Source organism: Cyprinus carpio, chromosome A1 (assembly GCF_018340385.1).
Source record: "Cyprinus carpio isolate SPL01 chromosome A1, ASM1834038v1, whole genome shotgun sequence".
NCBI lineage: Eukaryota > Metazoa > Chordata > Actinopteri > Cypriniformes > Cyprinidae > Cyprinus > Cyprinus carpio.
The window spans coordinates 19,097,363-19,123,491 of record NC_056572.1 but is presented as its reverse complement, the minus strand read 5'-3'; the positions used below and the strand labels follow the sequence as shown (position 1 = coordinate 19,123,491).

The window sequence follows — 26,129 nt, the reverse complement described above, 5'->3', positions numbered from 1 at the left end:
CAGGAGGGAACTATTATTGTTCAGCGTTTTTCAGAAGCCTTCCATCTGCCGCAGTCGTCAAATTGCTGTCATTTTTCTCTCAACACCTACTGGACGCGTGTTTAGATGTTACCAGAGCCTCACACGCGGAGCCTTCAGTCTTGCTCAACAATGCTACACGACGAGATCCTGACAGGACGGGAGATGCTGTTCTGTTTTAATGGAAGTCTCTGGAGAGATGTCTCAGCACGCTTAATAATGTAGTTTTGAGTGGAAACAGTTTGTCAGATAGAGCAGGGTCTTTGCCGCTAATCCACAGTATGTTTGCAATGTTATATTTAGAAAATTCCGAGTATGATTCATTTACGGCACTATCAGTATAGTTGTTGTTGTAGTGTTTTTTTGTTTGTTTGTTTGTTTTTTTTTAACAATAAATTTATGAACAACATAACCATATATAAACTAGTCCATTTATAGACAAAAATAAATAAATACACTGTCTATGGGGAATAAACAAAGACATCGAATGCCTTTACAATCGGAATAGTTTTCCGTTTACGCCAGCTGTAGTAAAACGATAACGTCAGAGTCATTAAATGATTGGCTTAAAAGGAGCACGTGGTCGAGTCATTGAACGACAGATTGCCATCTCCTCCTTAAAACAACTCTGATTATACTGACTCTCATGGCAAGAAAAGGCACGAGTGGTGAGAAGTGCCACTAAACAATTCTAGTTTAAGTTTAATGTCTAATATGTTTAATTACTGGAGTCTTGATAGTACGCTTGTGTTGTTTTAAGAGCATTCCCAAAGTTACTAGATAACTTCGTTTACCTGTATTATGGCAAAATTATTCGCCTCCACTGTCAACCGCTGTACATACATAAATGTTTACTGGTAATTGAAATAAAGCTAATACATTTCTTTCTAACAGGTACAGAAATAGATTCCATTAACTAGTCGCCTCTTAATAATGGTAAGTCTTACATAATGGTAATATCTTACTGTGTAATTGATTAGTGTTTCATCGATATTATACAGCCACTCAATGCTATATGATTGATTCTGATTGATTGATCATTTTAAACACTTTTTACTGATTAGTCAACGTCAAAATGTTTTGTTCCAGCCCAGTCTGGGTGATGGAGAGGCGTGGTACGCCCTTCCAGTTTACACCCGATACTGGCAGGCCATGAGCTGGCACCAGAGGCATAAGCGGGCGTACAGAAAAGCTTTGGAGGTTGGCTACTTCCAGGCACTGTATTCCATGTACCCCTCTGCCACCCAGCGATACTCAGGTTGGCATGCAGACGAGAGCTGTAGGAACGGTCACAGAGACAGAACGACAGGTAGAGAAGAAGAAAGGGAGAATGAAGCCACTGATTCAGACAGTGAGACTGAGGAGGAGAGTTCGGATGAGAGCCAGATCGAGTGTGATGTCAGTAACATGGACATCTCAGAAGAGCTGCGACAATACTTTGCCCAGACAGAGCGACACCGGCAGGAACTCCGTAAGTGGTTAACAACATACGTAGAAACTTTTATAAAAACTGACCTTTCAGCAGCAAGAACTTGCACTTTTTTGGGTTTCAGTCCATATTAGGACCACCACGTAGTTTACTTTATTGTTATTATTATAGAGATATTTTTAGTTTTTCTGTTGCTGTAAACTATTTTCAGACCAACTTGGTTTATTTTGGTTTTGTTTAATTCTGGAACATCGTGATTGTATGGGTTCTCTCTTTCGAGCTAATTTATAAAAAATAATAATAAAAATAGGCCTAATTCTTATTCACTAAAGTTTTATATGCCACCTTTCAGGACCCCATGATCGCTTTACAAAATGAAAAGGGAAACAACAAAAGAATAGGATGTAAGTATAAACAGAGGACAGCAGAAAAAACATACATAATTCAGTCAAAGCAAAAAAAAAAATGTTATACAATAGAATAACAAAAAACAAAACTGAGTTGAAGCGAGAACCAGGAACCAGAAATATCAGAATAAAAGCATACTGAAGACACAGACAAACCTAAATCTTCTCTTCTCCAATTTGATTTGCTTAGTTCTTTTATGTGGGGAAATGTTGAATGAGAGTTTGAAAGGAGCAGTGGTGCTGTGCCAAACTCATTATGCCAGAATGTCCCCACTGCAGTCATGCAGTCTCCTCCTGCTTAAAGGAGAGGTGCACTCTAATAATTCACTGCAATCATCTTGGGATTATTCATTCATTGTTGAATTCTGACCTGATGGTATGTGATCTCATATTTAAAAGAATTGGCTTGGTTGGCAACAGTGTGGGACAGTGATTCTCAGCATGTACAGGAATATTTTCTGATATGATCACTAATGGCAAGGAAAAAGCTATCTTAAATAATAATAATAAAAAAACTAAGCATATCAAGCAGGGGTTCTCAACTGTGGCCATCAAGATCTACTTTCCTGCAGAGTTCAGCTCCAAACCTAATTAAACACACCTGATTAATTATTCAAATAATGCTAAATTGTGCATAATGTAAACCACTGGGATTACCTGTACTGCATTAATAGAAAGTCAGTTAATATAAAGATTTTTTATATAAAGTATTATTCAAATGATAATTTCTATAGTATTTTGTGCTGTGACATCAGGGTGGAAAGACTTATGAGCATGTGCAACAAAATTTTTTTAAATTTTTTTTTACCGGTAACTTTCTAGTTATTCTGAAGTTCTTGATTAGCTTGTTTACATGTGTTTAATCAGGGTTGGAGCTAAGCTCTGCAGGAAACCAGAGTTGAGAACCCCTGCTCGAGTGGCTGAGGTTTCTGTCAACACTGGTAAAACAAATTTGGACCTTGAGGTCCAGACCCCTGCTCTAGAGCACATTTCAAAATATATAACTGTATAAACATTTTGCAAAGCTCCATGTTTCTAATGGAATAGTTCTAATTTCAGTCCTAAATTTTCTTTAGGTAATACTTGGTGCACATGCAGCATTTCAGGTTTGAGAATTCTCTTAATAATTTTTTTTTTAGTGGTGAGGAAGTGCATGTTATATTCATGATAATATAAGGGAGGTGTTTAAAAAAAACATTGGCTTTGAAGCAGGGGGCTGGGAACCACTAGGAGCCTTGGCAAACTTTAAATAGGGACCTAATAAGTTTAAAAATTAGGCTATTTATTATGTAGAGGTAGTCACCCATGAATGAATGAATGCAGATGAGAGGAATGCAGAGCTGGAGGAATGGTTACAGAGACAGAACAACAGGTAGAGAAAAAGAAAGGGAGAATAAGGCCACCTGAATGAATGAATGAATGAATGAATGATTGGTCAAGCCAAGGCGAGTCACCTTTATTTATATAGCACTTTACAGATTGTGTCAAATCAGCTTTACAGTGTTAAACAGGAAAAATGTGTGCTGATAATGCAAGGGGACAATAGAAAAAACGGTCCATTGTTGATTCAGTGATGTCATTGCCCAGCTCATCTCAGTTCAGTTCTCTTCAAAGTGTCTGTGCAGTCAAGCCAACAATGTTTCCAGAAATTTTGTCCCCAATTAAGCAAGCCAAAGGCGACAGTAGCAAGAAACCAAAACATCGGTGACAGAAATCGAGAAAAAAACCTTGGGAGAAACCAGGCTCAGTCGGGCGGCCAGTTCTCCTCTGGCCAGACGAAACCAGCATGGTGTGGTTTAATTCCAGGCTGCAGAGCAAGTCAGATTGAGCAGAGGACTTATCTGGTTCATGTGATCTTGTGCAGATGGCTAACGAGGTCTTCGCAGGCGATCTGTCTCTGGGGCGCATCTAGTTTTCATGGTCTCCGCTGACATTCAGGGCTATTGTGGTCGTCTCTAGGTGCTGATCCACCATCTGATCTGGAAACTGACTCGATCCGAATGGCTACGGTGACCTCAGAATAAGAATGAAACAGACTAATATTAGCGTAGATGCCGTTCTTACGATGTAACGAAAACATCAGGTGTTATGGGAAGTGTTTCTGGTTCCAGTTGACCTAATTAATGCAGCCTAACACTACTTTAACGTATTTGAATTATAGAAAAATTATTGTGTGTTATGTGTATGCCAGGTCAAATAAATGGGTCTTTAATCTAGATTTAAACTGACATAGTGTGTCTGCCTTCCTGGCAACCAACTTTAACATTTTTGGAACAGTTGAGATGGACTGATTCCAACATGTGTGACATGGCCTCTTTCTGGAAAATAATAAACGAAATAATGTTTTTATTAAATTAAATACTTTTTTAATTCTATCAAATAAATGTTTTTCAAAATAGCATGGTTTGTGCCAGCCACAATTATTGGCATAAAAAGTTAACATTTAGAAACCAAAATTGTTTATGGTAGTGGTTACACTTGTTTAGACATTGAGTTTGGTTTCAGTTGATGATCCACATCCTCAAGTGACAACTGTGGTCATCCACTGGTATAGGAGATGTGATAAATGTAACTGGTTATAATATGTTATTTGACCATTCATTTATATTTGAATTACAGTGTATTATTTGAGTTGCCATGGTGGTAGCATTAACAAATGTCAGAATTTTTTTTTTCTCATTAATGTGGTCAAACACCAAAATACCAAGCTTGATCTTGTGTTTTTATCTGAAAAAAAAAATACACACTTATTTTGAACTTTTGAAACTCTTTTCCTAGTCATGATATTACTCATTTTTCTGCTATGTAGAGAAACAACAGCAGATGGAGGCAGAGCAGCAGGACTCGTATGTTCTAGCTGACCAAGTCTTGCACAGAGTTTCCTGGCGCAGCAGCCTGCCTCCTTCAGAGTGTCCTGGAGAAAGGAGGACTGCAGAGATGAAGAAGCTGTATGGTAAAGATGCAGCAAAGATTCAGGGGATGGAAGCAGCCATGCAGCTCACCTTTGACTGCAGCTGTGACAAAAAACTGCCCAAATACTGGCCTGTTATACCCCTTAACCCGTAGGACGATCAGACTCCGTCATTAGTAAAAGTGGCAAAAATCACAGGATGAAGAACCTGTTTTATGAAGTGCTGGCTTGACAGTGCTGACAGAGACAGTAATGACCTTTTGCATATATAGAACAAACACTTGTTAGGTCCTAATAGACATAAAACATGGAGATTATATTTAATAAATAGTCAGTTCCGTATGATCAGTAAAAACTCTGAAAATGACTTCTGTAATCCCCCAATAACACTCATTTTCTTTTGCGATATCTACATTTGTCTGTATATAGTGGCATCCACAGACAACATAGTTCTATCTTTTTAAAGTTTCTCATATCATGTAAATGATGGAAGTGCTGTGTAGATTTCAGAGTTGTTCTTTTCATGTAGTCATTTCTCCCTAACTAGGTCATTGCCTCCCCCACAGTCTTTGGTTAATGTGTTTTGTCTGTCTCCTCTTTTTGCATTTCATATGAGTTCATGAGACAGTGTTTCCCGGCTTATTCTCTGGTGCAGTTTTTACAGTGACATTTCTCCTTTTTCAATGCAAAGAAGTCATTGTTTAATTAATGTTATTTGATTGATTAATAAATGTATTGCATTGAAATCTGTGTGGGTGTGGCAGTTACTATGATGTTTTTAGTGCTTATTATGCTTTAGAGATGATAATCCTATATGATTATAGTTTTTCAATGGGAAAAAAAAATAGATATTATTTTATTTTGAACATCCATCTCTGGAGATCCAATTAAAGATCACTGTTTTAGTGATGTCTCCTGTGACTGCTTGTGAATAGATTTTAAAAGACAAGTCTCTGGTTTTGTGGCTACAAAAACTACTTATTAGGTCAGTGTGTTACTGCATGTTGATAAAGTGGAAAAAGTGGTTACTTCCGAAATTAATTAAAACAGTTGAAAAAATAGTTAATTTTAATAGTTAAAATTTATTTTTTGGGTGAACTATTCCTTTATTTAAAATGTGCAGAGGTTTAGCTCATTTTGTCAAGATGAACTTGCATTAAATGTACTTTATGTAATGCTAATTATTAGTCAAGAACTGAAGTGCAATCTGTCTCATAGACACAGTCTCTTATTGTCTTTTTCTTAAATAGCCAATGGAAAACTGACAATTCAGATAAGCCATTAAAATATGAGATGTAGTGTTGCAACATTATTTTCTCCACAGGCATCAGGATCTGAGAAATTTGGAGCTTCTCTGTTTGTCCACTTAGTGAGGCCATGCTGGCATTATGCCAAATGGCCAAAACTGAATAGAGTTCCCAGCTGGTTGCCATGGTGGATTTCTCTGAGCATCAGGCAATTTATATTCTGTTGTACTCTCTGGGCTCCCCACAAATTCAGTATCAAAGTTTACGACAATATGAAATGCTGAAAAAAACGTGTCTGTTTGGTGTGTAACCTACATAATGGTGATTTTTTTTTATAATGAATAAACAGAAAACAACATTTTCCCAAAACTTTTCGTTACCATGAGCGAGTATGACAGTGTTTTATCGTCCTTTGTTTATCTCTCATATGTTTCTAATGACTACTTATTGTAGTACTAGCAATACAAAGATCTGCTCTCTACCATCATTGCGCTTATGGAGGAAAGAGTAGCCCTGGCCGGGGACCCCAAACAGTGACGTCACCGCAGCGATGGTCCCGAACTGGAGCGGCACATTTGTTCAGTTGAGCGAAACACTTTTCACTCCAAACCCGCCGAACTTTCATTAACATTCCCCGAACACAGAGACCGCAACATGGGTGAGTGCATGGTGGTCAGTGCATCCTCAAAAGCGCGTTTGCTCCTTTCTTATAACGTTTCTTTCTCTTCTGTTCGTTTTGAGACGCATCTTAGTTTGCAGCTGCAAGCGTGTGCGTTTTTCGACACACTCTAGCTGTGAATAATGTGTAATATGTATGTAACATTTGATAGGGTTAATGTGCCGTATGTTTTTGTTGCGTGCAGCTAAGGTTTCCAAAATTACCTTTTTTCTTCATTTGTTTTACGTGTTTAAAAGCCACTTTTACACTCCAAAACGGGCTTACATTTAATGACAACAGATATTCGTTAGCCCTTTGTATTAGATATATATATATATATATATATATATATATATATATATATATATATATATATATATATATATAGTTGAGATAGTAATAAATAGACAGAGAATCATTAGAAAAACCATGTTAATCTCATTTTAGTCGTTCCAAATTCTGCTTTATGTATTTATGTATGCATCAGTCAATTGGAGTGTAATTCATGAGCGTTGCTATGAATCTGTGAATCTTGGTGCTTGTTTATCCTGTACTTATCCAGCATGCAAAATAGAGCTAATTCATGGGAAAGAATTCGTTCTTTCATTTGTCCCAGCTGTGTCCTTGGAATGGTTAGTTATAAAGCACATTCTTTGCCAGCTGCCTGGATCTACAGAGACTGCCGCTTAAGTGGCACATCTCTGCTCTACAAGTTCCCCTAAAGAGAGTGATATTAGGTTTGTATTCCTTGATGGGAGAATGTCATTCTTGAGAGGACCAGGACTAAAGAAAGTGCTTATTGTATGAGTCAGAATCCAAATGTCTCCCATTCTCACTTTCTCTGTCTCAGATCTTTCAGTCAGCAAAAAATTATGGAAGCTTCCCTCTATCATCTACTGTAGATGTTAGACATAATATATTAAGTAACACTTGACAATGATTTGCTTAATAGAGGCATTTATATGGCATTTAATAAATACTCTCTTTTCCCAGGGATGACTTGTTTTATGATTGAAGATTGTTGAAAATTGATGTCACTGAACTTCAGCCAGTAGATTTGCTAATATAATTGCACTCCCACAGAATGGCATGTCTCTTTGGAGTGTTACAAGCTCTTGGTGCATAAAGAAGATCTGTAAAGTTGCAAAGACTAAAGTCTCAAATCCAAAGAGATATTTTTTATAAAAATTAAGAGTCAACCATTCACTCGTAAAACGGCTCATTCTAACACGCCCCCACATGTCTAAATCATGATGTGGGAAGATTTGCATAACGCTGCCCAAATGTTCACGCAAAGAAAGAAGTCATAACTTTTATTCTCGCTGTTGCCGCCGCCATGTTGTGAAGACGCTGTGTGTTTCATTGTGAAAGCAAAACTACTTTGTTTGGCCTTCCGAAAGAGGACACAACTAGAAATCAAGTTGTATTTACAACACTGTTCCAGAACAGTTCGACCCAAGTATTCAGATGTGTGCAGCACATTTTACGGAGGACGAGGACTGTTTCCTGAACCAGTAGCCTACAATGCTTCTGTGCACAAAGGCTGTTTCTATAAAGTGGGGCAATTCCATCTTTGCAAGGACAGTCTGAGGCTTCTGACTCACAGCCTGTAAGTACATTTACATATTTAAAGAATTTGCCACTGATGATTCAAATGCGAGTTTTGAACAGCGTAGAGTATCGCTTGCTGATCACAAATGCAGACATGGTTTTATGTTTTTGCAGCGCGATACGCAACGCAACACATAAAAAGACAGTAATAAGTCATTATAATCAGTAATTATGTCCCCACTGGATGAAACAAATGCCTTGTTTGTAATGGGTTTTATTGGTTTTGTCTCATCGTGCCGGGAGGCGGCATTACAGTATGTTATGGGGAGTAACATTTCCGTCACACGCTTGAGGTATTCAGCCAATCACAACGCACTAGATAGCAGACCAATCAGCGTACACCTCGCTTTTCAGAACGATGAGCTTTGTAAAAATCGATGCGTTTCAGAAAGGTGGGGCATAGAGGAGAAACAATAATGTACATTATGTGGAAAATAATGTGTTTTTTTAACCTTAAACCTCATAAACACATTGCATTACACCTAATACACAAATAATGTTCTTTTTAGCAACGCCATATGACCCCTTTAAGCAACACACAAACTCTTTCACAAGGCCCTTGTAGGCCAGGTTTTTTTAATTTACAGTATAACCAAACTGGATTATGGCCTTGGATTCTCTTTAAAAGTTAACTCAGACTTAACTGTTTAAATGGCATTGGAAGTGTTCATTAAAACAAGGTTTCCTTTAAGTCAGTTTTTAAACCTTTTAAAAAAAAAAGTTTAAACCTTTTCTTCAGAAAGCACATTTCATTCTGACACTAAAGGAGTCTTTGATTGGTCGATAACTCACAATGATTCTGTGATTGTGTTAACTGAGTTTTATGTGTTTTATATCATAATTCTAGGTTCATATACAGAACCAAAATTCTTTTTAAAGTTTAGAGTGAATACTTTTACTCTCTTCTCTTTTTCCATCACATTCTTGCCTTTTCTACCAAAAAGTGACATGGTTTAAATTAAGTGAAGAATTTGTTTGTGCTTTTAGGCTGCAATAAATGGATGGAACAAAGAAACTACATTTATTGTACTATACAGCTGTCCAAAGTTTTAGTCTGTAAACAACATCAGACTTGTTATTATTCAGACTATTGTTCACGCCAAGGAAGATAACTATAACTATAACTAGAAAGTTCTAATAATCATTCTAATTCTATAAAAATAGGGTTATCCACACCACAGCAATAACAATAACTGCATTGAGGAAAGATATTGCTGAAATCACTTTCAGAACAATTTTTTCCAGTTGATGAATAATATAAACATTGACAGCTGATCAGAATCCACTTTAAAGAGCAGAAGCATTTAAAGAAGCAGACAACAAAAATGCAGCACACACTTATATAATAAACTGAACATTATCACCTGCTTGTGTCGATCCCAATATATTTACTGTCATATCATTCTTGGTGAATGAGCCTTTACATTCAGAAATGCTTAGCTTCAAAGAGCATTTGTCGTCAGTGAGAGTAATGTCACCTTTCATTTAGCTGCTTTGCAGTATTTGTTTCCAAGCAACAGCATCTCTCTATGCATAATCCTACTCACATAATTCCACCTCAGACCTCACAACCTGTGCCATCACCGCAGAGCTCATTGTTGCATTCTGTATGAATGAAATCTTGTTTATCCACTCTGAAACACCTCTGTGTCCATTATGCAAAGCACTACTTCTGCCGTAACTACAGATCTGAGGCTCCTAGCCATTTCAAAGTCTCATTTTGTGCAGCATAATAGAAAAGGTCACTGCAGATAACACCACAGTCTTCAAGTATAAGCTTCATTTTAAAACAGAAAATCAAATCACTTATCCACTGACATTTAGAGTTATCAAGAGGAATAAGAGACTTTATTTGCTGGAAATGCCCTTTTTTACTAATCCGAGGATGTTGTCAGGTCTAATGTTTATTTGGTAGATTCAGGTAGTTTAAACTTACATAAAAGAACTCTTGGGTCTTGATGTATAATAACGGCATTGAAAAATGCTCTCACACACAGTGGAAAAAAGTTAACTTGTCATAAAAATGTGCACCCTGGACCATGCATACTTATGCTTACACTGCGTTATATGCTTTTCATATGCTTATAAAAAATAGAACCATGCTTATAAAAAATGCCAACTTCATGTATTGAAGTAATCATCAAAATTAATCATCATCCAGGCATTGTTATATAAACATTATACAAAACATTATACATATTTAAATTAAACTAATATATTAAACTAATTAAAAAGAGATAAGGCAATGAAAATAAAATACATAAGGCAATCATCATCATGGCATTGTACCAAACATAACTATTTTTTCCACCAAAATAAGGAATGACATTAAGATTCTGCCGGAAATCAGAGACAGTACTAATTGAATGTCTCGGTTACGTATGTAACCCTTGTTCCCTGAAGGAAAGAATGGAGACATCACTTTGTGACCGACGAATTGGGAACTCACTTAGAGAGACCAATTTACTTTGAGTGTAAACTAAATGAGTCAATGGACACTGGCATGTGATGATTGCATCCAGCTACTGCTGATCACAGCGTGAGCATAAAAAGGTAGCTGGTGCAATGCATAACAGACTTTCCCTTTCAGTCGGTCACTACAAATCACGTCATGACTGACGAATTGGGATCCCTACAAAAGCACCATGGATGCTGCACCTTCCAGTGTCCTGTGTGAGCAACCTGCACCCCCTTTTTGGTGTAGGCCGAGGCTCGCAACAAGAAAATCAGTCACCACTGACATAGCACTATCCACTCAGTGAGATTGGATAACACTGGGAAAACATACCCGTTCTACTTGGAACTGGAGTGTTGCGGAAGCCCCATCCTTCCCGAAGGAGATTTCGGAAGCAGTTACACATATGAACCGTTTAGTTTCATATGGAAGATTCAAGGTAATTGTAATCCTCTTGGAAATGGCAGAAGTCTGCTGGGGAAACACAGCTCTGAGGCTATACCGTGGACTTTACACATATGGGATCCAATTAGGTCTCTACATATGGGACCCAGCCCTCTACAGGTTCTCACGGATTCATCGAGTGAGGGCCTGGCACCGGACATTCCACCAAATCTGGCTGCTAAGGAGTTGGAGGAGCTCGACAGGGTCTACAGTATGAACAATCTGGAGCAGTTATAGCAAGTTATAGCACTAACCAGGGCCTCTTAGTGCTTCTACCCGTTTGAGGTGAGAACACAGGAGGATACCGGCTCCACATGAAGGCTATAGAATCTAGCCAGCGAGGCGCCACGAGCAAGCACCCAGGAAGATGCAACTCTTCTAGTAGAGTGAGCTCGCAACCTGAACGGGCAGGGCACACCCTGTACCTGATAGGCCAGGGTGATGGCATCCACTATACAGTGGGCCATCCTCTGGTTAGAGATGGCATTCCCCTTCTGCTGCCCTCCGTGGCAGACAAAGAGCTGGTCTAAGGTCCTGAAGCTTTGTCTACATAGCATCTCTAGGCTCGGACAGGACAAAGCAAAGCTAGGGCTGGGTCTGCCTCCTCCAGGGGCAGCACTTGCAGGCTCACCACCTGATCCCAGAAGGGAGTATTGGGAACCTTGGGCACAAAGCTGAGCCAGGGCATCAGGAATACCTGGGAGTCAGCCGGCCCAAATTCTAGGCATGAATCGTCGACCGAAAATGCATGCAGGTCCCCTACCTTCTTTATGTTGGGGGGTTAGTGGGAACCTTGTGTTTTCATTGATGGAGGCTTGTGCTAGAATGTGTGTTAATTGTTAGATGGTTCATGTTGTATTGCTGTGAGGGCTTGAGTGAGTTCTGATGTAGTTATTGAGGAGGCCGTGGAGGATTTAAGGAGTTCGTTTTCGTTCTTTCTTTTGGTTTAGTTTGGGGTTTGAAAGGGGTTTGAGAAGGTGTACTGTTTTCGAACATTCGGACACCCCCGCACTGCTGGAGGCGGGGTGTAGATTAATGTAAACATAACTTGCGACCCTAAACACAACAATGATGAAATGACGAAGTGTAGGCAATCTAGGTGTGAGACGGGCACCAGTGGTCAGAATATTATAGACAAAAGAATAATGATTAGCAGCAGTTCAGAGTCAAGTATCATGTTTGCAATACAAAAGATCCATAATCAGTTCTTTATGGGAAGTGTGAATGTCTCGTAGTCTGTAAAACTTTAGCATGATGTGGAAAAAAAAAATATTGGAGTCAGTTTGTCATTTATTTTATTAGTGTTCATTTATTTTATTAAACTGGATAAATTGTTACACCTTTTTATATTTTATGTGGTGTCATGATTTACTTTTGATAAAGACAAAGGTTTATTATTGTATGTTCATTTGGCATTTCATTTATTGTATACCCTTTAAATATGCTTATTTAAAGAACAACAGCAGGAACAGCAGTATGGTGTAACATTTATTTGAAACAGATGTATTTGGTACTTGCTACCTTATATCTTCAGAAGATCCTTCCTCAGAGGAATCTGCCAAGGAGGGGATGTCACGAGGAGCATCAGTTCCTGGATCCCGGTTTGAGTGTTCCAATAAGGTGCCACGAGCAGGACCTGATCCTCATCTTCCTTGATCTTACACAGTGTCTGTGTGAGAAGGCTCTCTGGGGGAAACGCATACTTGTGAAGGCCCCGCGGCCAGCTATATTCCAGTGCATCTGTGCCGAGTGTTCCTTTGGTCAGGGAGTAAAACAACTGGCAGTGAGAAGTTTCTGGAGATGCAAACAGGTCTACCTGAGTGGCTCCGAAATGTCTCCAACCGTCTGGCGATGGAGTCTACATTCCCCGGGGAGCGCAGCTCGTGACAGCTTGTCGGCTGCCTGGTTGTGCAAGCCCGGAATGTGAATGGCACGAAGCGACCTCAGATGCTTCTGACTCCAGAAGGTGAAGGTTTGGTGGCAAGGACGGTATGACTTGGACCCGGTGAGTGCCGTGTTGCTACGCCCACCTCAGGACTCGGCCATGGAGCCAGTGTTGAAGTGGTCTCATATGAAGCAGCCCCAGCAGTGACACTGCTGCTGCAGCTGTCATATGCACCAGGAGACTCTGAAACTGTTCAGTGGGACCGCCATCCTGCTCTTGAACATATTCAGGCAGTTCAACACTGACTGAGCACATCCCTGCATGAGGTGTGCTGTCCTTTTGACTGAATCCAACTCCATACCGAGAAAAGAGATCCTCTGCATCGAGGAGAGTTTGCTCTTTTCCCAGTTGACCCGAAGGCCCAACCAGCTGAGGTGTGAGAGCACCAAGTCCCTGTGTTAACACAACTGATCCTGAGATCCTGAGTTAGTATGAGCCAGCGAGAATGCGAACGCCCTGCTCTTTCAGGGGAACAAGGGCTGCCTCCACAACTTTCGTGAAGACACGGGGTGACAGGGACAGCCCTGAGGGCAGGACCTGTTACTGATATGCTTGTCCTTCAAACGTGAACCGCAGCAATGATCTGTGGTGCGGAAGGATTGACACATAAAAGTATGCATCCTTCAGGTTGATCGCTGCAAACCAATCTTGCACCCGAATATGTGTTTCTGCATCAACATCTTGAATGGCTCAAGACATGCAGGTCCAAGATCGGTTATAACCCACCATATTCTTAAGTACAATGAAGTAGGGGCTGTAAAACCGGGGCAGGATGTGTCAGATCACCTCAGTCTGCTCCTGTACAGCCGAGAACTGCTGGGCCATGTTCTCGACTGCGTCGCCGTAGAGGCCAGTCTGGGACACAGGGACCCTGAGGAACCCGAGCTTGTCGGCATCCCTTACGACAGACACAGCCAGAGGTGACACTCCTAGAGCACAGGTGTGGACATCGCACAACCCAGAGAACTCGCAGTGACCTTCGTCGATCAGAGCACAAGGTCAGTGCTTTAGCCTTTAATGCCATGGCATGTAAGGTGGAGGCAGCTTCTCCATAGGCCACATAAGCATCGCCGGACAGACCAGACGAGTACCTACAGACCCAGGAGGGGGGGCTCTCGTTCAGTCTTTTCCTCTCAGTAGTCAGGAGCAAAAAGATATGAACACTTGTCTCCGAAGCGAAAAGCTGCTATGCATTGCACCTGCTACCTTTTTATGTGATCAGCGGCAGCTGGATGCAATCATCGCATGCCAATGTCCATTGGCTCATTTAGTTTACACTCGAAGTTGATTGGTCTCTCTAAGTGAGATCCCAACTCATCGGTGACGACGTGACTCGTAGTGACTGACTGAAAGGGAACCGAAAGCCATATGCTATACTTCTCAACATTGTTATTTAAGTAACTACTGGTTAAATTTGGAAAATGTTAAACTCATATTAGATACTTTAACAACCAACTATTTTTCACTTAAGACAATGGATCATATCTTCATTGATGCTTTTTGAGAATCGGCAACTCTCACTTACAACAAAATCATTATCTAAATCCCATAATTACTTTTGAACACTCAGGCATGTGCTCTAGCATCAGACTTTCATATTTTCCAGTGGAATTTTCTATGTAGGGCTCCCAGTAGATTTCTCCCAGTATAACAAAAGGAAAAGTATTAAGACTTTAAACATTTTAAATAAAGATAATTGTTTTTCCAAGTTTAAGATTGAGAATGATTACAACAAAACTATATTTTCTCCAAGCTTTTTTCAAGATAAATGAAAACATTTTTTTAATTTTCATAATTCACTATATTTTTTTTTTCATTAATACCTTATCTTAATGAATACCTTATCTTATTCTTATCTTTGCTATATATTGTCATGTCGTCCTGCACTAAAACTCGCTCTGTAAGCACTAAGGCATTACAGGCATAACTGTGAATTTCTATAAAGCTGCTTTGAAATCATGTATTGTCAGAAGCTCTATACAAATAAATTTGACTTGACTTGACTGTTATACAGCCATTGTTAGACAAACCATTGTGAGAATTTTTGAGCACTTCACCCCCCCCCATTCATCTTCCTCCAACACTAGACAAATGTGAGATTCTGTTTTAGCTCTGCTCTTTTGTTTAGTTTGTGTGTTGTTTTGCTGTCTTGAAATTTCTTTGTTCATTTGTTTCCATGGTTACTTATTAGTATCACCTGTGTCTACTGTAGTTGATCGTTGTGTATTTATGCCCTCAGTTTGATAACTCTTTTGTTTGGAATTGTCTATACCAGGTGCCCAAACTCGGTCCTAGAGGGCCAGTGTCCTGCAGAGTTTGGATCCAACCCCAATTAAACACACCTGAACCAGCTAATCAAGCTCTTACTAGGCATACTAGAAACTTCCCAGTAGGTGTGTTGAGGCAAGTTGGAGCTAAACTCTGCAGGACACCGGCCCTCCAGGACCGAGTTTGGGCACCCCTGGTCTATACTATCCTGTGTAAATCTGCTACTCTTCTTGGCTGATATAGCTGCATCTCCTCACACCGACAGTAAGTCATTTTTGGGGGCACACTTTTGTCACATGGCATAAGAACCAAATACAACACATCTTTTTCATTATATGAAATAAATGTGCCGTTTGTGTTCCATGGGAGAAAGGAAGGGGTTTCAAATGACATAGGCGTGAGTAAATAATGACAGGTTTTCATAGCAACAATTATAATTCATAGATATGACTATTGTTATGTAACAACTAGTAACCTCAAATATAGTTTCCATGATCACAATTGTTACATATAATTGGCATGCACCTCTATGGAAAGAAAGCAGGCACATGCAACACATAAACCATTTCTATTTATATTTAAAAGCAAAGTTTTATTGTCTAAAGTGGTGATTAAAATTATGCATTGCTTCCGGATATTTTAAAACAGAGTTTTACTTTGGGAATTAACAGCTTGCCCACTGCTGTGATGTCATCCTAAGTCCCCGCCCTAGAGAATCTGGGCCAAAAGGATTATGGGTTTGCAAAGAGGGATTTAAAGCTATGACAACACAGATCATTTAGAGGGGGAGAGAAAGATATTTCACCTTTCTTGGGCTATTTTAGGTGAACAGATAAATGATGGTGAATGATGAGATAATATATACTCATCATTCTTGATGCACCGTCATGATCTCTTCAATTCTCACTGTGCAGTTGTCAGAGCAGATTTTGCCTGTTTAAAGGACATCCGATCAAGAGTCCTTTGACACTCTGTTTAGTTGTATGGTGTGTGTGTGTGTGTGTGTGTGTGTGTGTGTGTGTGTGTGTGTGTGTGTGTGTGTGTGTGTGTGTGTGTGTGTGTGTGTGTTTTGTAATTATTGTACCTGCACTGTCAGTTTGAAATATTTTGTCAGCAAAGGTTAATACCAACTTTGCGGTAAACTGCTGGAGATATATGTAGTTTTCATAACGTTTAACAGCAACAGTTTTACTTATTAATATAATTAAGTTAAATGGATAGTTCACCCAAAAATTTTAATCTGTCATCGACTACTCGCCCTCAAGTTGTTCCAAATCTGTATAAGTATCTTTCTTCTGTTGAGCACAAAATATATTTTGAATAATGTTGATAGTCAAACAGTTTACAGTTATGATTGACTTCCAAAAATACTATGGTCAATAGCTAATGTCAACTGTTTGGTTCCAACATTCTTTAAAATGTATTCTTTTGATTTGGTTTGGAACAACTTAAGGGGTGACAGAATGACAGAATTTTTATTTTTGGGTAAACTACCACGTTAATTTTTTTTAAAAGCTACTGTATATCAGAATAAACCAAATTATGTTTTCTACATGCTGGTGTAACAGAAGATGGTTCCCCAGTTCATATACCTGCCATGTTCTCTTTTGTCTCTGTGTCCCACTACTTGGTTTAGACACAGCCACAACTGACAGCTGATGACATAAGCTTGTAAAGTTGCACATAATCATGGATGCTTCTGTGAAATAAAACCCACCCAAGCTGTCAACCTATTTAGCCTGTTTGAACCACTTGGATTAGATTAAACCATCAGCAACAAACTCTATTTCTAGTGTTTCTCTGTATATGTTAGTGATAGGCTTTTGTGTTATTTGGGTGAAGAGAATTACATAGAATTTAATACTCTACTGGTAAAAAGTTTGGAATAATGCAATTTTTATTTATATATAAGAAGAAAACAGTAAAATTGTGAGATATTATTGATATAGAAAAGTAATTTTAGTAATTTTTGATCCAAATTGAAATGTTCAGCAGCTATTACTCCAGTCTTCAGTGTCACGTGATCCCACAGAAATCATTCTAATGTGCTGATTTGCTGCTCAAGAATTTCTTATTCTTGTCGTGCTGCTTCATATTTTTAAGAATGGTATTAAAAGTTTAGGGTAAGATTTAAAAAATAATAGCTAAAAAAAATATACTTTTATTCAGCAAGAACACATTAAATTGGACAAAAGTGACAAGAAAGACATTTTATAATGTTACAAAAGATTTCTATTTCAGACAAATGCGGTTCTGTAGAACTTTTTATTTATCAGAGAATCATGATACTAAGAGCTTATTGTGATTGATACAGATAACCAATATTCTGCTTGACTATACAATTTTAAAATGGAGCTGCAATCCAACAAATGTAAAACTACTCACTTGAACAAGTGTGACTGTCTAATGTTATGATCGTTAAATGAGAAATAAATGGTATTAAACCAGATACTGTATATGGAATATGTAGATACTGAATGCAATACCCGAGTGTTGATTCATAGCAGTTTAAAACCTCTCCTAACATTCCTACTTTTGTCTCTCAGCAGTGCTAACATGTTGCTATAGAGACACTTGTCATGAGGACTAAAATACTTATACTTAAATTGGCCAAGTTGTTTGCATAAAAATCTGGGCTTAGTTAGGGGTAGATATGAGCCTTGTGTCTTCCTTTTGTTGTTCTGCTGAAATGTTCGTTGATTCTTTGATGTTGATTTCATAGTAAATGGAGTATTTACTTCTCAACCCCATAACTGGTTAAGCCAGTGTTGCTAAGTCAGGCTGCTCAGTGGTGTAACAGTCACATAGTTTAGAATATTTTAACAGCAAATGACAAATGACACACTTCACCTTTAACTTGACGCTTCACACTTCACCTTTCATCTCTCTCTTCCTCGCAAATATACTCAAACTTTTTATCTCACAAGTTAGTCCATCTCTTTGTTGTACTTTGCATATCTTTAAACTGTGACATCATTCTGGTCTCACTGAAGACCTCCCTATTAAGTGAAATAATACTAGGCCCATGTCTGTCAACTTGAATTGCTTTTTTTGTTTACAGGACTTCAAAAGGAAAGTAGTGTGCTGTAACCCATATTTCCACATTAACTCTCTAGTCAGGGCACATAAAAGAACCGTAATGGGCTCATTACTGGAGAGATGTGTCCACTGGGTTGTTCTGTCTCAAGTTAACTAGACTAGACCAACCATATGTCTGGATTTCCAAATTTGACATACTTGGAATATAATGTAACTATATGTGAAGAGGTAGAATATAGACTCGTTCACACCAAGGACAATAACTATAGCAATAAATATAAAGTTTTAATAATTGATCTAATTCTATAACAATAGTGACATCAACACCATAACAAAAACAACAGAGGAATGATATCATTGGAACCACTTTCAGAATGCTTTTTTTTTTCTTTTAGTTGATGAACCATAAAAACATTAACAGCCAATCAGAATCCTGCTTTAAAGAGCTTGAGCATTTAAAGCAGCAGAAGACATATTTAACAGAATAATAAACAATGTTATTGTGTGTTGGTGTGGATGCTATTATCATTACAGTTAAGTCACATTTATTTTTTTATTGCACTTTATACAAGATTGTGTCAAAGCAGCTTTACAGTATTAAACAGGAAAATAACAGAATTAATTAGACAATCCTCAAAAATGAGACAAATTCAAATTCTGCTGTAAAGAAGCTACAACATATAGTGTGATTGTGTACCTCTAGCCAGTTCAGTGTTGATTCAGTTATAGTTTTAGTTATCTTTGTAGCTGTTGTTCTTAATGTGAACAGGCCTTAATAAAACTATTTGTGTGTGCAGTATGTTGGTTTTATTTGATTTAGCTGTGATCAGTTGGGAAAAAAAATGAGAAGTTCAGCAACATAAGTAGAATTCTGACCTAGTTTTCAAATCTTCTTCTCTGAGAATTTGAGAAGCTAACAAATGTCTTCACCCTCAGTGGGGCTATATTTTTAAAGGCAACTATACAGTATTTATTATGCATCTGGAAATCCTGCTTCACATGGGCTTAGGGCAGGGCTTTATAAAGACCTATTTGCACTCGACAATCCAATGTTTTTTAGTGGAGACTGAGACATGGGTTTATTCCATATGAATCCATTGCATATTTTTTGCTATTTAGCCCAAGTTACATTGTATTTCTTTTCCTCTCTCATCAGTGAGAACTGGCTAGGCCTTTTGAAGGTGCGTTTGTTGAACACCTCCACCTATCATATGGGAGTGAATGATCATATGGGCTGGCAATGAAAACACACTAACCAGATGCACTAACAGAATCTGAGCTTTGGGTCACATGTCTTGAGCCACTGCAGATACAGTATGTGTATTTGCATTCAGTGTCACTAATGTATTGAAAGGTCTTTTGCTAACCCAATTGAAACGCTAAAGTAACAGCATTAAAAAATGGATGTGAAGCTAGAGATTGTTTTCTTAATTCTTTTTCTCATAAATAAATCAAACAGCGCATCTTGGAGTTATAAATGAAATTAGAGTCTTGAACTTTCTTCTCTTGCATTCTGTACTTCCATCTACAAGGTGCATTGGGGTTGTGTTCCAGTGCAAATCTGCTTTTAATGTGAAAAGACCATTCGTCTGCTATTTATTTAGATTTTTTAATAATTTCCTTTTGAATTTAGCCTTTAAACAATGGCTGCTTATTTGAAAAAACTTGAAAGACATCTCCCTCGTATGTAATAAAATTTTATAATGGGTAATAAAGTACGTTTCTAAAAGGAAATATTGCTTTGTTCAACAGGAATAAAAACTCTTTACTCAAACCATGTGCTAAACACTAAAATAAAAAATAAAAACATAAATCATATTAAGAATTTATTGTGTACCAAGTCATTTCATTTTATTCTGGTGCTTTCATCTAGTTATCATCTAGTTTCTTTTTTGTCTATACTAATTTTTTTTTTTTTTTTTTTTTCTGTGGTCATTTAAACATTACATGAAAATCATTAGTTGCCCACTACATTTTTTTTTTCTTATGAAGAATCACAATATTATCTTTTCTTTTACCCACAGCTGGTTCTGCTGTTATGAATGATTAATGTGGTCTTAAACTCAGATTAGTCCTAAACCGTTTTCATAGAAGGATTTTTATTGGTTGACAGTTTGTTGGCATTATTAGTTCTGCAACATAAATTGTAGCCAATGTTCATCCGTTATTTTCTCTATTGTCAGCTAAATGGCTCTTACTCTGAGCTTCTCTGTAGACCTCAATGTAGCTATTGTCCCTGTTAATAAAAAGTAAATGATGTAGTTATTTTGAGGGAGAGTGGGCTGTTGTGCTCTGAGGGTGTATGAGAACAATTTCACATTTATAGACAAATAGATAAAACAAACTTTTCTTCTTGACCGAGAGCCTCAGTTTTACATTGACCTGTGAAAGAGAGTATCTCTAAAAAATCTTCAAGGCTTAAAAAGCTCCAAGGCTTTGCAGTAAAAACTTGGCAGGACTACATTTCCTACATTTGTGTGTGTGTGTGTGTGTGTGTGTGTGTGTGTGTGTGTGTGTGTGTGTGTGTGTGTGTGTGTGTGTGTGTGTTTGTAACACCAAACCACAACTGATTTAGTGGGCTGCAAATGTGTTCTTTCATGTCAAAGTGAAAACAAATTAACCACTCCCTTTTCCATGGCTTGTAACCTTGACACCATGGCCAATATCTTATGATTTTGTGTTTAATAAAATGGGTTCGGGACCAGGCCAAAAATGTGTTGTGGTGGCAACACGTGATATATAAAAAATAATAAGCAGTGCTCTGATACAAATAATAATAGCTTTGTGTGTGTGCATGTGCACTTTTTTTGTTGTTGTTTTGTTTTTTTAATGATGAGAAGATAAACTGTGCCAGACACCATTTCTCGTCTACCAGACAAACACTTAATCTGTGACAGTGACCTACAAATTTTCAGATTATTGAAGTGTCAGAGCAAAACAGTCCTAGAGCCCCGCCTCATGACAAGTTCCAGTGTGTCCCATTGGATCCTGTGGTCTTTGGCTCCACCCCCCAATAGTCTTAAATGTGACTTGTGATGACAAAGCGCCAAAAACAAAGAAAAGAGACACCTCTGAGATTTTTCATTTGTTGCCTATCTGAAATCTGTCATTGGAACAAATTCATGTTAGGGCACATATCTTTCAAATAAATGTAAATTCATACAAAAATCTCCTTACGCCTTTCTCAGTCCACTTTTGTATTTTTATGCACAGCTTAAAGTGGTAACCTGCAAATGTTACTTTAAAGATATATTTCTACATCATATAACCCATATAATAACCCATAAACCATATCAAGTAGTTTTGTTGTTATAAATCAGTTAATTTGATTAAACAATAAGAAATTATATTTTTGACTTAAAGTGAACCATTTAATTTAGATGTTGCCATTTTTGTGTGATAAACCACTATAGTGAATAATTATAAAAAATTATTCTAAAATTATTATAAAATAATAATTATAAAAAAAAATTATAATTATGATGAGCTGAAGATTAAATGTTTAACAAACACAATTCATCACCTTGGAATTATAAGGTTCTATCAGTATTCTGAGCAGTTTCGAGATACTGAGCTTCTAAGTTTTTGCATTCCGTATAGTTATATGGGATATGGGGAGCAAGTCTCTTTGACATTTCATTAGTAAAATAATGTACACTTAAAAAAAAAAAAAAAAAAACCTCACATAATGTAATTATGTTGTCACAGAATAAGTATATGTGAATCACTCAGTTTTGACAAAAATACCAGATAGAACCGTTAATTATATAATAATTATAGGTGACAATTTGGTGTAAAATCTTGGGTGATACATGAAGATCCATCACTATTGAGTAATTTTCTGGGTCATTTCCATGTATCATACAATTAAGTCTGCTTAGTATATCACAGAAGTTTATTATATCGTTGAATATTATATTGTTGAAGCAACCAAATACATTATACCAACAAAACTAAATGTTATGGGTTAAAACAGGTAGCAATATCTGTAGGGTAACAAATGCAGGTCCATCACTCTTTTTTTCTGGGTTTTGGTTTTGTTTTGCTGACGGTAATGATTGAAAAATAGTTTGACCAAAAGCACGCAGGCATTGTACATAATCAAATCAGATGTGGTGTGTGAGAAGGTGGGATCTAAAATTAGAAAACAACAGGTAGAATAGAAAAAACAAAGCTAAAACCCAGACATTTAAAAATCACACTAAGTGTACATTACTTTAGCTGTGCTATTAGTCGTGTGATGTTCATGTTATTAATATTAGTTGTGTCTGAGTATACTATACATTCCTTAACCCTATAAACTATAGGGTGCCATCTATTTCAGGATCAGGATTTAATGTGACACTCCTAATGAGTGTCTGCTTTTTAACAGGGGGACTGATGGAATACGACCTCATATTTACCCTCTGGGTTTTAAGGCTCCTTAAATGGTAATGACAGAGATGGTATTTAGTGTGCTCTCTTTCCTGGACAGTTGTACTTTACCAGTGCAGGCAAAGTCTTTTGTTTAGCTGAATGCAGCAGAAGGTCACGTGCATAAGAATTAATAATGCTTAAGAGGATTTCAGACAGATGATATTTCTTTGTTTGACCATTGTTTTATTATTAGAAAACCTCTTTTAAATGTGGATGTTTAAAATAAAATAATAGTCTTTGTACCGTTAGCTACTGGTCTCATTAGCACACATCACTTTTACATCATATCTGTGACCCCGTCCTAATAAGTAGTTTATTCTTCTGTCCTCTCATCAATTCGGAGAGGGAGGGGGACAGAGAGAGAGAGAGAGCATGTGTGACTGTTTACAGCTGGGACTATCTCTTTATGTCAACCTGACTGGCAGTGGAGTAGCTGTTTTTCCTCGCCTCTATCGGATTCTCTCTCCTCCGCGTATATGCTTGTAGGCTGTAGTCTTTCTTTACGCGAGACGCTCTTCGGCTGAGCTCGTGTCGTTTATGAACCAATTATCTACGCGAAATCCGTTCTGACAAATCATCTACATATTTGAGGTGGCCTTTAAAATTTACTCCTGTATTGGGAGCGAGAGAAACCAGGCAAAGGAAGAGTTTCCAACAACATACTCGTTTCCAAATGGATGGGATGAAACCAGAAACGACGGCTGAGGATAATCAGGATGAAAGGGAAGAAAGCAAAGGTTTGTAGCCGTGTGTAATCGTTCTGTTTTGTATTTCGACTCGGATTTATTCTGCTCGTTCTAGATGTTTAGAGAGCGGCTTAACCTATTTGCGGAGGATTTGGTTCATTTGCGAATCAATCGAATATTTTATTGATTGATGTGATTGTGATCCTCCTCGTGTCATTCGCTTAACATTACAATTCTTTCACGTTGTTTATTCGATTAGGGAATGCGCATTTGTTTTATGCTACCTTTATGCTGGTGATGTCAAATCTCTCCTCTGCGTCTTTGGAGAATCGTTTCCATCTCGGCGAGCGATGGTGATTTAAATAAGCCCTGCTTCTGTTACCTGAGTGATTTACTTTCAGCAATAAAAACACTTTTTTTGATTGATGCGTCAATAATAAATACTATAGTATCACTATATTTAGCATATTCTAAATGTTGTTTTGTCTTGGTGTCGATGGTGATGAGGTGGAGGTGTCGCATTGTATTGAAGGTGTTGTTTACATCGCTGCTAAACTGATGGAAGAATTCCTCTGGTTGTGATAAATTACTTTGCTGTTCAACGTCGCGCTATGTAAACATTTTTTGACAAAATAATTTAATACATTTTTCGCGTTCGCAAAATAAAAGTATCAGATATGGTATCCGACAACTGTAGTGGAACCTACAGCACAGAAGAACACCTGCCCTCGAAGCGCCGTATACCAGGGCACTACAAAAATCGCTCGTGTGTGTCTGTAAATACAGCTAGGTTATTTGTGATTTCTGAGTTCAGTGATGATTCTGGTTCGGGATTATCTAAACAAGGTTTTCTGTAACAATAAAATCCATCATGACACAAGCAGTGCTCAAGGTCTCCCCTCTTGATCCTCCCCACCACAGACTTTTTATTCATGCTTTTGGACTATTTGTGTAATATTGTTATGTTGACTGATTTATGGATTTGATAACTGTGCTATTGTGCCATAAAGTCCAAGTTCTCCACAAGCATCAAAGCAACAAGGAGAATGCTCCTTCACTCCACCCACTGGTGCATTTGCTTCATCATATAACTATATACCTTGAACCATTGGAGATGTAACCCATCATTGTTAATAATTACTGCTCATAAAATCATGACTGTCATGACATTCAAGCAGATAATTATATATGCCCTTATTATTTCCACTGTGTTCTTATCCTCTGTTCCATATTAAATTTTGAAGAATTTTGCCACCAGCATGATTATTAATACATTATAGAGAGAGAGAGACCTAATAGTACCATATGTGTCACAACTAAAATATGCAGAGATAGTCTTTATGAAAATTGTATGTATTTGCAAGAACTGCTGGTTTCTATCAGGTCAGCTTGCTGTAGATGCTTTCTCTATGGTCATTCTTTGCCAGATTGAGCTTTACAGGCACATAATTTGTTCACTTAAAGGATAAGTTTGTCTATTTTTAACTAACTTTCTATTGTTAGAATGTTGGTAGTGTATGTAAATAGGCAGTAGTTTGCAGTTTTGTATTCTTGTCCACAAACAGTCAGATTAGAGTAGCGGTGTAAAATCAAAGTGCATTATGGATGTTTTCCATGTTTCTGCATAGACAGCCAATTTTATTAAAAGTTCCCCTTTAAGGGACCAGTTACTTTGAAACAGATGCTTTGATGCTTTGTTCAGTAATAAAGTACAGAAAACCTGGACGGGCTGATTGATTTTAGAGTTGACATGAAATCAAAATGAACTTGAATTGATTCATTTTCTTAATGCATGTTGTTGGCTTTATGGTAAATAATTCATCCATGCATAATGCATATACAGTATATGAAGTCCTCCCTGCCTGCATATGCAAAGCCCTGTTGCAGTTAAGCCAATCGCATTCAAATCTGCCTCCATTCCAGTACACCCCTTTTATCACAGTCCAATCAACAACCAATGGATAAAATCAAATCACGCCCTATATCCATTTGACTCAGAAATGTGTATGGAAGTGAAATTTTATATGTTGACTTTAATGCCATAAAATTAGTTTGTTTAATAATTTATAAACACAGAAATACTTAGCAGTACAGTTGCACTGTGCAACTGTTTCTTGCTGAAATTTCTGTAAAAAAAATAAGACAGTAGAACATACTGTTACATATTTCATAATTGCTGGATAATTTAGAATACACATGCAATAGATTGGATGGTTACAACATTGTTCAGAGACCAGATAAACGTGTTCTTAAGCCTCATTTGCTGCAGGCTCATATGCTTGTATTTTTGTTTATATAGCATTTTTTCCATCATTGGCTTACTTTGGACACGTAGTTCAATGTTTGTCAAATCTTTCTAAGTATTAATCCCATACCAATATCATTTGACAAATTCATTGTACTTTCTGATGTGCCATACAATTGCTCTTGACTAATAGTTTACTGTGGTACTTGTTTATGCCTCCCACGCCAATGATGGGAGAATTGATAGAGTATAGAGTCTCTCTCTCTCTCTCTCTCTCTCTCTCTCTCTCTCTCTCTCTCTCTCGCGCACTTTCTTTTTCTCTCTCACATGCACAGAAGGAGGGCAGAAGA

General features: G+C 37.7%; 2 protein-coding genes across 6 annotated transcripts in view; both read left to right on the top strand.

The window, feature by feature from the left end:
- The first annotated feature begins 132 nt into the window (after positions 1-132).
- Positions 133-5,216, top strand: gemin8 (gem (nuclear organelle) associated protein 8). 3 transcript variants are annotated; one of them, XM_042756591.1, is made up of 4 exons: positions 133-225; positions 913-954; positions 1,108-1,489; positions 4,664-5,216. In XM_042756591.1, the coding sequence occupies exons 2-4, from the start codon at positions 952-954 to the stop codon at positions 4,918-4,920; spliced, it is 642 nt and encodes a 213-aa protein (XP_042612525.1). In that variant the 5' UTR covers positions 133-225; positions 913-951; the 3' UTR covers positions 4,921-5,216. The 3 variants fall into 3 exon arrangements, with proteins under 3 accessions (XP_042612525.1, XP_018963203.1, XP_018963197.1); XM_019107658.2 differs by having other exon boundaries at positions 165-297; XM_019107652.2 differs by lacking the exon at positions 133-225 and adding an exon at positions 442-686.
- A 1,292-nt stretch (positions 5,217-6,508) lies between these two features.
- The window catches only part of LOC109093936 (neuronal membrane glycoprotein M6-b-like), a 45,804-nt gene continuing 26,183 nt past the window's right edge, over positions 6,509-26,129 (top strand). The window contains exon 1 of one of the 3 annotated variants that reach the window (XM_019107606.2): positions 6,509-6,670. In XM_019107606.2, coding sequence (XP_018963151.1) covers positions 6,667-6,670 — 4 coding nt within the window. In that variant the 5' untranslated portion in view covers positions 6,509-6,666. Of the gene's footprint in view, positions 6,671-23,240; positions 23,586-26,129 lie in introns of those variants that run through there. The other 2 variants (XM_019107613.2, XM_019107600.2) reach the window with 2 other exon arrangements.